The sequence below is a fragment of the Microtus ochrogaster genome, chromosome 1 (assembly GCF_000317375.1).
Source record: "Microtus ochrogaster isolate Prairie Vole_2 chromosome 1, MicOch1.0, whole genome shotgun sequence".
Lineage (NCBI taxonomy): Eukaryota > Metazoa > Chordata > Mammalia > Rodentia > Cricetidae > Microtus > Microtus ochrogaster.
The window spans coordinates 34712054-34728619 of NC_022009.1; the positions used below are offsets into that span (position 1 = coordinate 34712054).

At 43.4% G+C, this 16566-nt stretch overlaps 1 protein-coding gene across 5 annotated transcripts in view; it reads left to right on the plus strand.

Annotated features, from left to right (window-relative positions):
* The first annotated feature begins 2858 nt into the window (after positions 1 to 2858).
* Zc3h14 (zinc finger CCCH-type containing 14) overlaps positions 2859 to 16566 on the plus strand; it is a 42985-nt gene continuing 29277 nt past the window's right edge. For 2 of the 5 annotated variants that reach the window (XM_005343433.3, XM_013346047.2), the window contains exons 1-6: positions 2859 to 3029; positions 3339 to 3381; positions 9820 to 9934; positions 12969 to 13009; positions 14496 to 14691; positions 16028 to 16457. In XM_005343433.3, the coding sequence (XP_005343490.1) occupies positions 2994 to 3029; positions 3339 to 3381; positions 9820 to 9934; positions 12969 to 13009; positions 14496 to 14691; positions 16028 to 16457 (861 nt within the window). In that variant the 5' untranslated portion in view covers positions 2859 to 2993. The remainder of the gene's footprint in view (positions 3030 to 3338; positions 3382 to 9819; positions 9935 to 12968; positions 13010 to 14495; positions 14692 to 16027; positions 16458 to 16566) is intronic. The other 3 variants (XM_005343436.2, XM_005343435.3, XM_026780627.1) reach the window with 3 other exon arrangements.

The following is a 16566-nucleotide window of genomic DNA, read 5'->3' on the forward strand; positions in this document are numbered from 1 at the left end:
GCTTTGGAATCTATCCTGGAACTATCTCTTGTAGACCAGGCTGGCCTTGAACTCACAGAGGTCCAACGTCTCTGCCTCCCAGTGCTGGGACTGAAGGTGTGTGCCACCACCGCCCAGCACATTTCTTCTTGGACCATTCATAGATCATAGATGGCAAAAAGATGGATCCTTTGCTCATAAAGATCCCAGGAAATCCTTTCCTGATAAGAAGCGTGACATGGGATTCTCCGTTAGTCAAATCCCATGCGAATGCAGCCTGTCTGCCAGCTCTGAGGAGACTGATGAACTGATGAGAGCTCTAAGAGGGGAAATGTGGATATCCCAAACTGCTACACCTGTGCTCACTCGCTATGCACCGAGAGCTAATGGAAACTTTTTTTTTTCTTTCTTTCTTTCTTTCTTTCTTTCTTTCTTTTTTTTTTCTTTTTTCTTTTTTCTTTTTTTTTGATTATCAAGGCAGGGTTTCTCTGTAGCTTTGGAGCCTGTCCTGGAACTAGCTCTTGTAGACCAGGCTGGTCTCGAACTCACAGAGATCCACCTGCCTCTGCCTCCCGAGTGCTGGGATTAAAGGCGTGTGCCACCACCGCCCAGCCTTGGAAACTCTTTCTTAAGGAGCTGGGCAGAGTCGGTGTGTGTCTGTCATCCCAGTACTGGCATGAGGAACAGGAATCTGAGTCCAAACGTATTGAGGCCACGCCACAAAGTTAACACCAAAATCAAAAAACAAAACATACTCCAAATCACTTAGAAACTTGAGGAATGTGGGGAGAACAGAAACTTCTCTAGATGTCTACACTGAAAAGAAGAAGATTCTTCCATGTTTTGTGATCAGCGACAAGGAGAACTAAAGAAGTCTACTGTAGAAATGCATTTGCCCTGGGAAGGCTGAATTTAGAAGGGAATAAAGCGGCCATAGTTCCTTGGGATTTGGGGAGCGGGCGTTCAGGTGAGAACACAAGGTAAATGGTGGAGCTGGTCTTTATCAGCTTGGAAATGGCAAATGAGATACATGAAAAATTGACCTGCTTGTCTCTAGGCAAGGGTCGCGTATGCTAAAGAACTCTGAGAACAGTTGGGATCAATCACTCTGAGTGGTAAGCTCCTCCTTGAGCACCCCTTGACGCTCAGTCTCCGATAAACCAGCAAAGATGCTAGGAGTTCGACAACTTGACACGTATCAGCAACTATTGGACTGTCCCTTGCTACCCTGGACGCCTTGAGCAACCAGCCAGACTACTCTTACTCCAGCGCCTACCGTCCTGAAACAACCATGCAAAGACTGCAGGTGGTGCTGCGGAGTGCTGGGCTGCAACCAAGGCTGTTGGAAATATTTTGTACCTGATGCTTTGCGATCCTGAGCCTCCAAGAACTTCAAAGGAACCTGCAATTATTTCTTCCCAGGCCGGAGGGCAAGCAGTTCTCCTTGTGGTTCAGCAGAGGGACGGCTGGGGCTAAGAGGCAAAGCTGTGATTAGTCCAACACATGGCTGGGCTTGGGCTGAACAAATAGCTGTGATTAAGCCCAACCTCCCAATTTGAGCTCCATAAGCAGGCTACTCCGGCCTGGGAGGCACTCTCTCATGCTCCTTTCCCTAGGGTTGCAACAGTGGGCCTAACAGGAGACTTTCTGTCAAGTGCTCTTTTCTCCCCCGCTTTCGGTTCTATGAACCAAGAGAGAGGCAGCAGATGGAAGAGTGAGTGGGCTGTTTCGAGTGCACTGCCAGGATAAGGCGGAAGGCAGCGGATGCAGAGAGGGGCAGCAAGAGGTGACCAGAGAACCTGCAGGCCCTGGTCGCAAAAAAAAAAATTTGAGAGAATTGTCGGGATCTCCAGGGCCAAGAGTGGCAAGCGGCTGGCTGAGAGTTGTAACGGCAGCCAAGGCCTGAAGACCTGAAGGAAGCTGCAACCCTAACCTTTAGGCCCAAGGAGCTCAGATACATGTAGGGCTAGAGTCCCACTATCCCAGGCCTGCACCCCATCTCTAACACTAGAGGGCGCTACTTGCCACTCTTCACGTTACCTTTAGCAGGCTGATTGCTAACAACAAATAGGGGAGTCCCGGAAACAAGTGTCCTCCAAAGAAGCAGTTCAGAGAGGAAGGGCAGAAGGAGGATTCATCCTGGGTAAAGCACACTGGTGGTTTGGGGGGGGGGGGGGAGGGGCAGAACCAAAACCAAAGCCAGGAGAGCAAGGATGTTTAGAATTACAGTGACCACATCTCTAATCCCAGCACTCAGGAGGCAGAAGCAGGTGGATCTCTGAGTTCGAGGACAGCCTGGTCTACAGAGAGAGTTCCAGGATTATCAGGGCTACACAGAGAAACCCTGTCTCGAAAAACCAAACCAAACCAAAACCAAACCAAAAACAAAAAAAACCACCACCACCAACCACAAAAACCCTCTAGAATTAAAGGCATGCTGGAAGGGTTCTGCTGCTACTCCGGATATTGCCCCTCCACCTCACCAAATCTAACGACAGACAGTACATCTTCTAGAAAACAGTCTTTTTCCTGGAAGAAAATGAAAAGTTCAAGAGTTAACAATCTGTATCGATCCCATACTTGAGGTTAGATTTGAACTCAGATCAAGACCCATGATGTTCGCGCTGTCCATCCTTATAACCTGTAGGAGACTAAAATCAGTTAGAAATCATGAAAGGGAAGAAAGGAAGTTCCTCTGGTTTAGGAAGGCATAGAAGAAGCCGGTTTACCTGCACGCCGTTATTCTCTGTGCGGCCAGCAGAGGGCGCCGGAGCACAGGTCCCTGACCGGCTGGGGACGTTCGTGCGCACGCGTGCGCGCAAAGGCATGCGCACTGGCTCGAGCTTGCACGGGGGCGCCAGCAGGGGCGGGGACACGCAGTGCGCTCGGTCGGTCGGAGGCGGAGCGGCGGCGGCGGCGGTGGTTGCGGGTCAGGCTGCAGGGTGGCAGCCCGCGGCGGGCTCCTCGTAACCGAAGCGCCGCGCAGTGCTGACCCGGCCGCCCGCCGCGGAGCCATGGAAATCGGCACCGAGATCAGCCGCAAGATCCGGGTGAGGCCCGCGTCGGCAAGCGGGCGAGCGGGCGGTTGCCAGGAGTAACGGGGCGGGTGGGCCCGGCCTGCCGCGTCTCCTCGGCGCAGGCCGCTTCTGACAGGGCGCAGGCGCAGCCGCTGGGGGGGACATCCGCGGGCCCGTGGGAGCCACCGGGGTGGCGGCTGTGGAAAGCGCCGCGCGGGGGTCGGGCGTCCCCTCCCCCACCTTCCTGGGCGGGGAGCGGGGTGGGGGGGTCGCTTTCTCCTGTCGGGGTTTTCACAGGCATCTTTGCTGTTTTTTTTTTTTTTCTCCCTCTTTCCTCCCCAGAGTGCCATTAAGGGGAAATTGCAAGAATTAGGAGCTTACGTGGGTAAGTTGGTTCTTGTCATTCGCCTAAATACAATGTAGGCCTTGCAACTGACTGGATGTATCTGAGTGAGTCTGCCCAAGGCTCTTTGGGTGGTCTACCTTGAAATTGAAGATTCCCTGGTTTCATTGAACCGTTCCGAGCAGCACCCCGAGTCCCCACCCAGCTCCACCCCCATGTCCTGTCTAAAGCATTATTTTCAAATAGCCTAAGCCTTTTCTTCCGCAGAGGCAGTCGTTTTTAAACTCATAATGTTTGTTCGAATCTTGTTCTGTTTCTCTCGTTACTTTCGTCATGACCTTTAATTTCAGATCTGTCATCTTAGATATGAACACTTGATGCTTCTGGCGTTTGCCACAGAGCTGGTTCAGTGAGTTTTATGTTTTAGGGTTTTGTTTTGTTTTTTAATGTTCTTCCTACTCGAACCTGACTGCGAAGTTCATTTTAACTCTCTTAAAACGAGTTTACTTTGGACAGTGTGTAGCTGTTCATATATACAGTAAGTCACCACTAAATGTAAGTGGTAATGTTTCCCGTTGTACAAATAGAAACAAAGGCTTTGGATACTTGAACCGGGTTGTAGGAAGAGGCCTGGTCTGACTGTACAGCTAGTGGCTACAGGTGTAAATTGTGAGTAACCTAGGTGTTGGAGACCTTTACAAGCCTGTGGAGTCAAAAATTGTTGTCATAATAGTTACAAGGCTCGGCTTTGCGCTGTGTTCTCATTTGGATTACATGAAAGCAGTGGTTAGAAAGCCAAGTTTAAAGGGCAGTCACGCCAAGTTGTCCTAGAATTCTTAGATTACTTCTTGTAGTTAAAAAAGGAAACCAGTTCCATTTAGAATGTTACTAATGAAACAGTTGATATAATGTTTTTAAAATTGGCTTCTGAACTGGGAGGTGGTGGCCCAGGATTGTAATCCTAGCACTCAGGAGCGGAGGCAGAGGCAGGCAGATCTCTGTGAGCTCCAGGCTGGCCTAGCCTACACAGAGTGAGTTCCAGAATGTCCGTCCTTTTAGGATTTGATTGTGCGAACACAGAAGTGCTCGAAAGCAGTGGCACTCTGGGCTGATAGGCCTGTTTTAGAAAAGGCATCAGTGATTTTGAGCCAAGGTTTTCAGTTGACTGTGTTAGCAGCATGTCAACGTGATCCAAGCTAGAGTTGTTTGGGAAGAGGAGGCCCAGATTGAGAAGATGCCACCACCAGACATGTTTGTGGGCAAGGCTGTGGGGCATTTTCTTGATGGGTGTAGGAGGGCCAGTTACTGTGGGTGATGCTACCCCTGGTCTGGTGATTCTGGGTGCTTAAAAAAAAAAAAAAAGCAGGCAGAAAGCTAGCTCTCACCTGTAATCTCAGCACATGGGAGGCAGAGGCAGGTGGATCTCCGTGAGTTAGAGGCCAGCCTGGTCCACAGAGTGAGTTCCAGGACAGCTAGGGCTACACAGAGAAACTTTGTCTTAGAAAACTTGAAAGAAAGAAAGCAGGCAGAGCAAGCCAGGAAATAGCACTCCTCCATAGCCTCTTCATCAGTTCCTGTCTCCAGGTTCCTGCCTTTAGTTCCTGCCCTGAGTTTCCTGGATGGTGGACCATAGCTGTAAGATGAAATAAACACTCTCCTCATCAAATATCATTTGTTCTATCACAGAAGTGGAAACTTTTCTACCTTCTAAGAAGTGATAAACTGGTTTTGTTGCACTTAGGTATTTGGTAAATATGAAAAAAAAAGCCAGTAGTTTTTTTTTATTGCCAATGACAAGTTGAACTTTCAAATGAAAATGAAAGTTTGGGTTTACCTCTGTGAACTGGAGAGCTTCCCAGAATGGGAAGATTTTTCTGATGAAAATATGGAGGTGCGACACTGTGGCTTCATATCATGGAAATGTATCAACATATCCTGGTTCACCAGCTCAGTAAACTAGTATTTTCCAGGTGACCAGTACATATTATTAAACATGCAAAAGTTAAATGATGCATTAGGTGGATTTCCTTGCAACAGTACAAAGAGTTAATTGGTGGTGTATTAGATTCTGCATAGCTAATAAATTGCCCCTTGAGTTGTTGAATGGATCCATGAGATCTAGAAAGGCTGTTAAAATACTCCCAACTACGGACGTGTAGGACTAGATTTTCTTTACATTTCCCAATATTAAACAACTTGATCACACATTAGACGCAATAAACAGAGATTTAGAATTCATTTATCTTTTAGACCAGATAGCAAAGAGATTTGTAGAAGTAGAAAGCAATACCACCCTTAGAGCTGTGTTTTTTGTTTGGGAAACTTTAGTTTTCAAAAAGCTATTAAGTTAATATAATTTGGCTACCATCATGTAATTGGTATATTAATAATTAAATCCTTTTAAAATTCTCCATTTTAAATTCATGTGGTTAATATTAGTAGATAAAATTCACATCATCCGGGGCTGGAGAGATGGCTCAGTGGTTAAGAGCATTGCCTGCTCTTCCAAAGGTCCTGAGTTCAATTCCCAGCAACCACATGCTGGCTCACAACCATCTGTAGTGAGGTCTGGTGCCCTCTTCTGGCCTCCAGGCATACACACAGAACATTGTATGCATAATAAATAAATATTTTTAAAAAAAAAAATTCACATCAACCAGAGAAGGGCCCTGAGACGGAACAGGCTAAGAGTTACTAGTTTATGAATTACAGTTGATAGGTAGATTCCAGGTTTGTTTCAGGATTGTTGCACTCCTCATGGGCATGAAAAATGAAGCTGAACCTGGACTTTCTTAGGTTTGTTTCTTTCATGTAACACTTAATGTGAGAGGTCTACCTCCCATGTGGCAGATTAGCAATGGCCAGTGTGAGACATGAGCTCCTGTTCATTGAGGCAGGCTCATTCCTGTCACTAGAAATTCTAAGACAATTTTGTTGTTGTTTAAAACATTACCTTATAGTTGCATTTGTTTCTGAAAATACTGGTAGAATTGGGGCGGTGGTATTGCTCTGGGAGAGCGCTGCTCTAGAGCCTGTCAGTAGCAGCCTGAACATCAGGGGCTCAGGTTTGGGGGTCCTTGGTGCTTCTGTTAGTGAAGGATGGATGGTCCCGCCTTCCCTCCTTCCCCTTACTTGACCCTAGGTTCCCATAAACTCTTAATACCATCCTTCCCCAAAATTGGAAATTCCTTAGAGCTAACTAGTTCATGATGGGTTCTGGCAGAGGGCCTGGTGTTTACTATCAGTTAACAGATATCATCTTCCCATTCTTTGAAATAAAGCATGGTCTTTTTAATGTTGGCAGTTAGTTACCTTATTATTTGAAGTTGGCTATACCTCACTGTGTGGGGCAGGGTGACTTTTGTTTTCTTTGAGGTGGGGTTTCATACTGTGTAGCTCAGGCTGACTTGCCACTCATGATGTAGCTTGTACCAGCCTCCAACCGATCCTCCTGATTCCGTCTCTGGCTGCTGGGGTTGCAGTCACACACCACTACTAGTCCCAGCTTCTCACGTTTCTTATACCTGAAAAGAGTCCCAGAGCTCTGGAAGGTTATGAAGACAGTTCTTCAATAATTATTTGAGTGTTTGTTTTCAAAGTATTGGGTGGGGTCCAAAGAACCACCGTTCTTTAAAGCAAATGGGGTCTCACCTGTGCTTGTGTGGAGCCGCTCAGTGCTGCAGCATTAGATAGTCCAGTGTTTTTTGTTGTTTTTTTTTTAAACAGACTTAATTTACTTTTTATTTTTCTTATATAAAAACCCTTATGTGGTAGCCACAGCTGGAGCCTGGTTCCTCTGAACAGAGACTCTGGTGTGGTTTTCACATGTTGATCAGTGAATTCCTGATAAGGAGACTTGGTGAATTACAGTCTCTTTCCAGATACCAGGTGTCAGGTAGCTGTAGGTCTTTGGGATGGCATCAAAGGTGACCTTGGCAAAGTGACACAGGGTGCCAGTTGAGCCCCTGGCTGATGTGTAGTAGTATCAATACCAGCCATCATCAGTAGCTTCTTGGACACAGGAACAGAGGCTATGGCAGTGCCTCTGGGGGCAGGGATGAGTTGAACCAACACAGAGCCACGGCGGCCTGTTACTTTGTGTGGTGCAGTGTGGGGCTTGCCGGTCTTGTTCCCCAGCAGCTTCTCCATACTGGAACAATGGAAAACTTGACCAAGATGATGTGCTCCTCGGATCTACCTTCATGGAACACTTAGCACCAACGTGATCATTGCAGTCCCCAATAACAACGAAAGCCTTGAACCTAGTCCGCTGGCCAGCCCTAATCTGCTTCTTACTGGCGTGATCTTCAGAACCTCATCCTTTTTAGGGACTCTCCCAGGAAAAAACAATCTCGAATTCCTTAATGGCCAAGGAGAACAGGTAGATCTCTAGGGATTTGATCTTCATATCCTTAACCAGGTGGCCCAACTTGGTGAAGACTCCTTGTCTTCGGCTTTACCTTCGTGAGCCATGTGGCCTTGACCATGACTGTGGCCCCTAAGACCACTACCGAATCCTTTGCGCAAGCCACCATGGCCTCTGAGTCTTCCAGGCCCCCCTGCTGCATCGGCTTCATCCGTTAATTTGGTGTTATTTCAAGAAGCAACAGTCCAGTTTTTAGTCACACTCCAGAGGAGAGCTTCTCTAAACCTTCTTAGCTTTTACTGCTGCCCTCTATTTCCAGTATGCTAATTCAAGAGGTCTCTCTGGACTGTCAAGGAATAAAAAGTTTATGGTCACATATTAATTTTGCATTAGGTTCTTAATTTTCATTGTATTGTCTACTCAGAATACAATATGTGAATTCTAAAGACTTTGCTGAGAAATAATTGATAGTTTAAATTGCACATATTTAATGTACATGTTTTCTTATTAATATATTTGCCATGTTTTAATGTGTATATACCCAAAACATCACCAGTCAAATCTACTAGACTGGGTATAGCTCACTGGAGACTGTCTAACACTGTGTGCATGCTTGAATCCAAGCACCACTTAAAAAAAAATAATCATTAAGTCCTCTCCCTTCCCAAATTTTCAGTAGCTCCTTTGGCTTTGTAACCTGTTCTTCTCCCTTTTTTTGGTTCCCATTCCATACCAAGACACCCACTGATCTCGTGAAATTTAAGAAAATACAAGTTGATACAATGGCAGTCATTTCATTGGCACTGTGAGAGGAAAAATAGCTTGTCTGCCCAAGTGTCTTAGTAGTCCTGTCTGTTCACACTTTCTGAGTTAGTAGTGTTGGATCATAGTAGGTATGTCATATAAATAAAGATTAATTTATCTATTACAATTACAATGGGAGCTTTTTTGATACTTGGTCACTTTATTTACATTTCCTTCTTTATTGCATGCTTCCATGAAATACTCCCTTCTCTTTTGTCCTGCTTCTGTCCTGGAGTTTGGATGTTTTCTTTTTTTTTAATGATTGATTTATTATTTTGTATGCATTGGTGTTTTGCTTGCATGTATGTGTGAGAATGTTGGACCCCCCTGAAAGTGGAGTTACAGTCAGTTGTGAGCTACTGTGTAGGTACTGGGAATTGAACCTGGGTTCTCTGAAGAGCAGCCAGTGCTCTTAACATTTGAGCCATCTCTTCAATCCCTAGATGTTTTCCTTTGAAACAGCTGTCTGGCAGATGAACCTTCCTTTCTGTTTATGTAGAAGGCATGAGTATTTTAGTCTTTAGGAAATTTTAATAAAGACATGTTTGAAGCTGGATGTGGCGGTGTATGTTAGTAATCTCAGTATTTGAGAGGGCAGAGGAGAAAGAATCCTGACCCTCCCATGGGCCATACGTCTGGGATGGGGCAGATAGACACCTACTTTTTTCAGAAAGGAATTAATTTCCTCATCACTTTGCTTCTTTATTGAAGAGTTGGGCTTTTTACTGTCAGTCATTATGTAGGGTTGCCACTGCCCGGAAGAAAAGTTGAATTGCCTTTTAGCTTTTTTTCCCTCCTTTGATATTAATAATTGAACTCTTGGCATTGTACATACTACCGAGTTCTGTGTAGTTTTAGTGTGTATGATGCTGGAAGCTTATTACATGGAGTAATTGAAGCCTACTTTTACTAAGCAGAAGCATATTCTCTAATGAAAGTACTGTGTAAGAACAGAAAACTAAACAATACAATTATTGGGATAATAATTGTACCTTCTAAAAGTGTCTGAAGTTGATGAGCATTGAGAAGACTTTTTACAAAAACTGGTACATTCTCTCAATTGATTCTGTGACCCAGGATGCCTAATTTTATCACTGGAAATGCAGTTTCCTCCAATTCCTGGCCTTCTAATAGGGAAGTAGTTTTGGCATAAAGGGGGAAATTGGGAGCTGAGCTTCCTTGTCCAGCCTATGTTAGAGTGAGTACCAGTTCTCAAGGCTGCTTCTCTGTTTTTAAGCACATTGATTTTGAGCAAAAAACAAATATTGAGGAAACACTTAAAAGTTTGGTATACTTTTCCTTTTAACTAGATGAAGAACTTCCCGATTACATTATGGTGATGGTGGCCAACAAGAAAAGTCAGGACCAAATGACAGAGGACCTGTCCCTGTTTCTAGGGAACAACACAATTCGATTCACCGTATGGTATGTTTCTGAATATCTGTGCCTCAGAGCAAAGTTAGAGTTGATATTCTGTATAGGAGGAGTGCTCCGCAGTCTTGTGAGGTTCACTGTGGAGAGGCATTCTGTGGGCTGTGCCGCACAAGCCTCAGGAGGTTTCTCCGTCTGTCAGTGGGAAATAGTAAGTCACCTGCTCTCTGTACTTGTGAGGATAACTTTGCTGGTGCATCAGAGTGTTCACAGATATGCCTGCACCGAAGGCGCCTTGATGTGTGTGTGTGGGTTTGTCTTACTGCCTTCTACACTTCACCATCCCCTCCCGTCACCCCTCCCCACACTCCCCAGCACAACCACTTACAGTGAGCTAGGCTTTCTTTTGGCTTTCATGGGATAACTTTTTTCCTTTTGTTTTTGTTTTAAGCTGGCTGTTCCTGACACATGCATGTCCTCATTTGACAAATATCTCCATCATCTTTACAGTTTGAAATTTCAAATAAGCAAACTTATATTTTCATATAAAATATTTATGATTTGAACTACCCGTTATCAAACTACACACTCCCTTAGTTGAGAATAAGCATAATATTAAGTTTAAGAAGCCCAGCTTCAGTTATCAGGCTTAAGGTAGAGCAAGAATGGGAAAGGATAATTAATGCTGTCTGAGGACAGGTAAGGAGATACTCATAAGAATGATAATTAATGCTGTCTGAGGACAGGTAAGGAGATACTCATAAGAAGGCCCACTGACTTAAGACCCATCAGCTACAGTGAAAGATGATGATGGAGCAAAACTGAGTGAGCACTTACCCTACTTAATTTGAGTAGGAAGCACTAAGGGAGACGGTGCCTGTTCACATCTTGACTCTCAGGGAAAGAGTAACTTTCACAGTGTTTTGGCAGCTGTATGCCTTATGGCTCTTACAGCAACACTATTTTGAAAATCTGTGCAGAATTTTCTGCTTTATATTGCATAGTTTGGAGCACATTAAGAGTACAGTAATCCTTACGTGTTTAACACACTGCTTCATTGTGTATATATACCCTCTCAGATGATGGTGTTCTTAACTGAGGGGATTATACTATGACTGTGAATACTTCTTTCTTTAAAGTCATGAGTAGTTCAGGAATTTGTTTCATAAGTATTGTAAGCTGACCTTTGACTAAACCTTTAGATCACTTGGGGTTTACAGCCCATCTGAGCTAAGCTAGAAGACTGGCCTCATAGGTTCTTTCTTAGATGGCTTAATGGAATGCTTAAGACAGATTTCATAATATACCATTAACTTAACATCAGGTCTCACCTTGCTCCAACTACAGTTCCACATGCCCTCATGCAAGGAATTGTGTCTTCTCTTTGGTTGGTGCTTCACTTTCATCAGTTCACTAATGCTAATCAGACTATCCTGATTTTTAATTGGTTTTTGGTTTGTGTTTGTTTACCTGTGTAGATACACACGGATGTGTGTGCATGCACGTGTGTGTGTGGCGCGCGCATTTGTAGAACTGAATGTGATGTTGGGTGTCTCACTGGATCACTCTCTAGTTATTGAGACAGGGTCTCTCACTAAACCCAGAGCTCAGCGGTTACTTTTAGTCTACCTAGAAAGTTTATCCCAAGCACCCCGTCTCTGCCTTACTTGAAATGCTGGTGGCTTTCAACACCTAGCTTTTACATGGGCTCTGGGAATCAGCTTCAGGACCTGGACCTGCACCCAGCCCTGCCCAGCGCTACTCTTGTGATTTTTTTGTTTTTGATGTCAGTTTTTTAACTTTACACTAAGGTCTTTCTCTCTCTCTCTTTTTTTTTTTTTCCTCATCCTAATTTTTTTTTTTTTTTTGAAAACCTGAGATAATTGTGTTCATGAGGAAACTGGCATGTGAAGAGATTCTAAATGGAGCAGTAGGAGACTTCTGGTGTCTATGAGAGGGTGTTGAAAGGATAGCTGTGCAAGTATGTCTTTTATAAAACTATTAAGATGAGTGTGTTACAGCAAGGTTGTAGCTGTGTGCTTAATTTTGAAAATAATAGAGTAAAATGGGATAGCATATTTTAAAATTCTTTACTAACTTTTTTTTAACCTCTCAGAATTACGTTGTTCAAGAAGCCATGTAAATAGTTTAAATATTAGCCACTGGATTAGGGTGTTTATAATTCAGTGGTAGAACATGTGCTTACTGGAACATGATCCTTAGTTTAACCCTGTGGAGAGGGTGAGAAAGGAGGGCGAGTGTGAGACACGCCCATGCGCACGCGCGCGCGCGCGCGCGCGCACACACACACACACACACACACAAGTAAAACAGTTGTGGCAAGCAGTATTCTATGTTTGGGATAGTTGTTTATTTTACTGTTAGCTGTATTAGTCTTTAGTCCTTAGAAAACAAGATGACTTTTTTTTTAAATCAAGACTTGTCAGATAATGTCTTTGTCTTTTTTCTTTGGTGCTGGGGATTGAACCCAGGGCTTTGTGTGTGTTCTTAACATTCTGTTCTGGTTCTGCTGATGCCGTGTAATCCTAGCTACCTGGGAAACTGAGGTAGGGAGGTTCGTGAGTTCAAGGCTAGCTGAGGCAACTTAGACCCTGTCTCAAGAAGTAAAAAAGAGAGCTGTGGGTGTGTGTCAGTGGTATTAGAGTGCTTGAATGGTGTGTATACTGCTAGAGATCAAGTTTCTAGGACTTACAGAAGCTGCTCTGCTTCTGAGCTGCCTCCCCACCCCTATTTTTTTTAATAATTTATTTAACTTTATGTACATTGGTATGACAGTATCAGATTCCCCAGGAACTGGAGTTACAGACAGTTGTAAGCTGCCATGTGGGAGCTGTGGATTGAACCTGGGTCTTCTGGAAGAGCAGCCAGTGCTCTTAACTGCTGGGCCATCTCTCCAGCCCCTCCCCACTCCTATTGTAAGGCCTTTTAAAGAAAAAAATAATGTACAGATGGAAAGTCCAGTTCGGTATTACTAAATGCCTTAAAAGAGCTAACCTGAATATAATGTCAGATTTAGAGTGGCAATTAAAATTTTTATTAAGGGAGGCTTTGTTTTTTGTCTTTTTAGGCTCCATGGTGTATTAGATAAACTTCGCTCTGTTACAACTGGTAAGATTTGTAAAATTGAGAGCCTTTTAAAATTTTTGCTTGTTATAGCATGTGATCCTTTCCTTTTTAAAGTTATTTATGCTGCTCTTGGAAGAATATCCGTCAGTTTAAGAGGTGTGGTTCATCTGAATTGTAAGAACATTAAACTTAATGTGATTTGGCAATAATGGGCAAGACTGCGTTATGTATCAAAAGGAAGTAATTATAATGTGCCCAAACCTTAACCTTTAAGAGACCTCACTGCTTTATAATTGAAAGTTATCTAAAGGTCTAATATCTACAGTCATTTAATAAGTCAGATAAACTATTATGATATATAGGGATGCTATTCAACAACTAAAAGTAATCTGGAATGAGATGAGAAAACACAAATATTATCCTAGTATTTAAAACATGTGGATCCTCTTGCAAAATAGTAATAACATAATAAATTATTATTTGTAGTGATAGGAGCGGCGGGGCTGCGTCCCCAGCACCCCAGCCGCCTGGTTCGGCTAGCTTTACCCGAAATAATTACACGGACACTATATTCTTTTAAACACTGGTTGGCCCTTTAGCTCTAGCCCTTACTGGCTAATTCTGATATCCCGATCAACCCATCTCTAATAATCTGTGAGCACCGGTCTTACCCGGAAGATTCTAGCCTACGTCCATCCTGGGTCGGAGCTTCATCGTGTGTGTTTGCCCGGGAGTGGGGCATGGCGTCTCTCTGAGGTTTCTGCCCCGAGAGGAGAGCTGTCGAGTCTCTGAGCTCACTTCCTCTTCCTCCCAGAATTCTATTGTTTACTCCTCCCACCTATGTTTTAACCTATGAGACCAAGCAGTTTCTTTATTGCTTAAACCAATGAAATCAACAGATTGATATATGACACTCCCACCTCAATTATTAGTAGTAGTAATGATAAATGTTACTTATTGTTGTGGCAGTTCTCCTTTAAGGACCCCATCCCCCACGTTTTCAGTTGTCTTTTATCCCCTAGTGCTTAAAATCTCTTAATAAACACCAACTGCTTTTTAAACTACCATGTTTGAGGAACTAGAAATGTAGCACAGTTGGTAGAGTACCTGCCTAGCACACATGAATCCCTGAGTTCAGTTTCTGGCACTGAAGAAAACAACCATGGTAACACGTGCCCAGAATTCCCAATACTCCAGAGGTAGGAGCAGGAGAATGGAACTTCAAAGTCATTCTTGGTGGTATATCCAGTTACCTTGGACTTCATGAGACCTGTTTTGTTTGAAAAAAGAAAACAGCTGGACGGTGGTCCTTTTAGGATCTCTGAGTTTAAAGCCAGCCTGGTCTACAAAGTGAGTTCCAGTGCACAGAGAAATCCTATCGTGAAAAACCAAAGAAAACAAACAAACAAAAAAATACTTTGAAGTTATTACTTTAAAAAATTCTTTTCTACGTTATTGCTTTTGAATTGGTGATGAGAGAAGGGAAAGATAAGAACAAGATTACCAAGGTCATGCATTTTCTTTCCAGAGCCCTCTAGTCTCAAGTCTTCAGACACCAGCATCTTTGATAGTAACGTGCCTTCAAACAAGAGCAGCTTTAGTCGAGGAGATGAGAGACGGCACGAAGCTGCAGTCCCTCCCCTTGCTATTTCTAGTTCTAGGCCTGAAAAAAGAGATTCCAGAGTTTCTACAAGTTCGCAGGAACAGAAATCCACTAATGTCAGGTAAAGTCCAGTGTCTGCTATGGTCAGATAGGCGTGTGAATGTGATACTTATGTTAGATAGTATGTCCATTAGTTCCTATTTCAGCAATTTTTGGAGATAGTGAAATGATCACAGATTAGTTACTTTTCTTGTCATTTGTTGCTGTTACAAAATCTTGTATTTGGAACGTCTTGTATTTGGCTCAGAGTTCAGAAGGCTCTCAGTTCCTCACAGCTGTGGAAGCAGGATAGATAGAGTTCAGAAGGCTCTCAGTTCCTCACAGCGTGGAAGCAGGATAGATAGAGTTCATGGTAGCAAAAGCATATGAGAGAGATTCCTAATATCAGAGGGAACGAGGAAGCAAAGAAACCTAAACCAGAACCTGGGTTGGATGTTATCAGCAAAAGTCTGTTCTTAGACACTCATGATCTATGTTGACCAATTGGGCCCTGAGTCTTAAAAGGATCCATAGCCTTTAAAGTAGCGTAGTGAACTAGGGATCTAGTACTTAACACATGAGCATGTATGGGACATTCCAGATTTGTTATTTTGTTTTTATGTGCATAGGTGTTCTGTCTGCATATATGTCAGTGAACCCTGTGCATGCCTGGTGCCTCTTGAGGCCAGAAGAAGGCATTGGATCCCCTTGCACTGGAATTACAGATGGTTATAAGCCAGTGTGGGTGCTGGGAATGGAACCCAGGTCCTCTGGAAGACCAGATAGTGCTCTGGCCATCTCCCCAGCCCCCTCCATGTTCAGACCATAACAAATCTTGAGCAAGTTTTTGAATAAACTAATGGTGACCAGAATATGATTTTTTTTTATTTTAAATGTAATAAATAAAAGTTTAAAGTATGAGGGCTAGGAATGGTGGTATAAGCATTTATTTTTTTTTATTTGATTTTTTTTGTTTAGTATTTTGCCAGTATGTATGTCTGTGTACCATGCTCTTGTAGCACCCATGGGGTTCTTCAGAGGTTTGGAGCCACTGGAACTGGAGTTACACATAGCTGTTAGTTGCAGTGTGAGTGTTGGGAACCAAACCTGGATCATCTATAAGAGTTCTCTGAATCACTGAGCCATCCCTCCATCCCTGGTACAAACCTTTAGTCCCAGCACTTGGGAGGTAGAGGCAGATGGATGGACCTTAAATTAGCCAGAGCTACATAGGAAGACACTGTCTCAGAAAAAGAAAGAAAAGAAAAATTAATGGATATGATTTGAAAACAGTTTGAATATTAAAAAACCTTCCATATTTTTCTCAATAAATTTTTTTGAGTAAACATTCTTTGAAGTTTTCAGAATAATAATGCTTTGGTTTTGTTGAAATGCTTTGCTTTATTTTGTCTTACTAGACATTCTTATGATGATGGAGCTTCAACCCGGCTAATGTCAACAGTGAAACCTCTGAGGGAGCCAGCACCCTCTGAAGATGTGATCGATATCAAGCCAGAACCAGATGATCTCATTGATGAAGACCTTAATTTTGTGCAGGAGAATCCCTTATCTCAGAAAAAACCTACAGTGACACTTACGTATGGTTCTTCTCGCCCTTCTATTGAAATTTATCGACCACCCGCAAGTAGAAATGCAGACACAAGCACTCATATAAACAGGCTGCAACTTCATCAGCCGCAAAACAGTACTCACGCTGCCACGCAGCTGGATGTGCAGAGCAGCCAGGTGTACGAAGCAGGACGCTTATGTGAACCAGAAGTGCTGAGCAGCGTAGATGACACTTACAGCCCCTTCTTCAGAAACAACTTGGATAAGATGAGCATTGAGGTTTGTATAGATTTTATATAGATTTTTGCTTAACCAGGCTAGAAACTGACAGTTGTTGATTCCAGATATAACCTAAGCAACTAAACACATTGCATATTTATTTTAAATA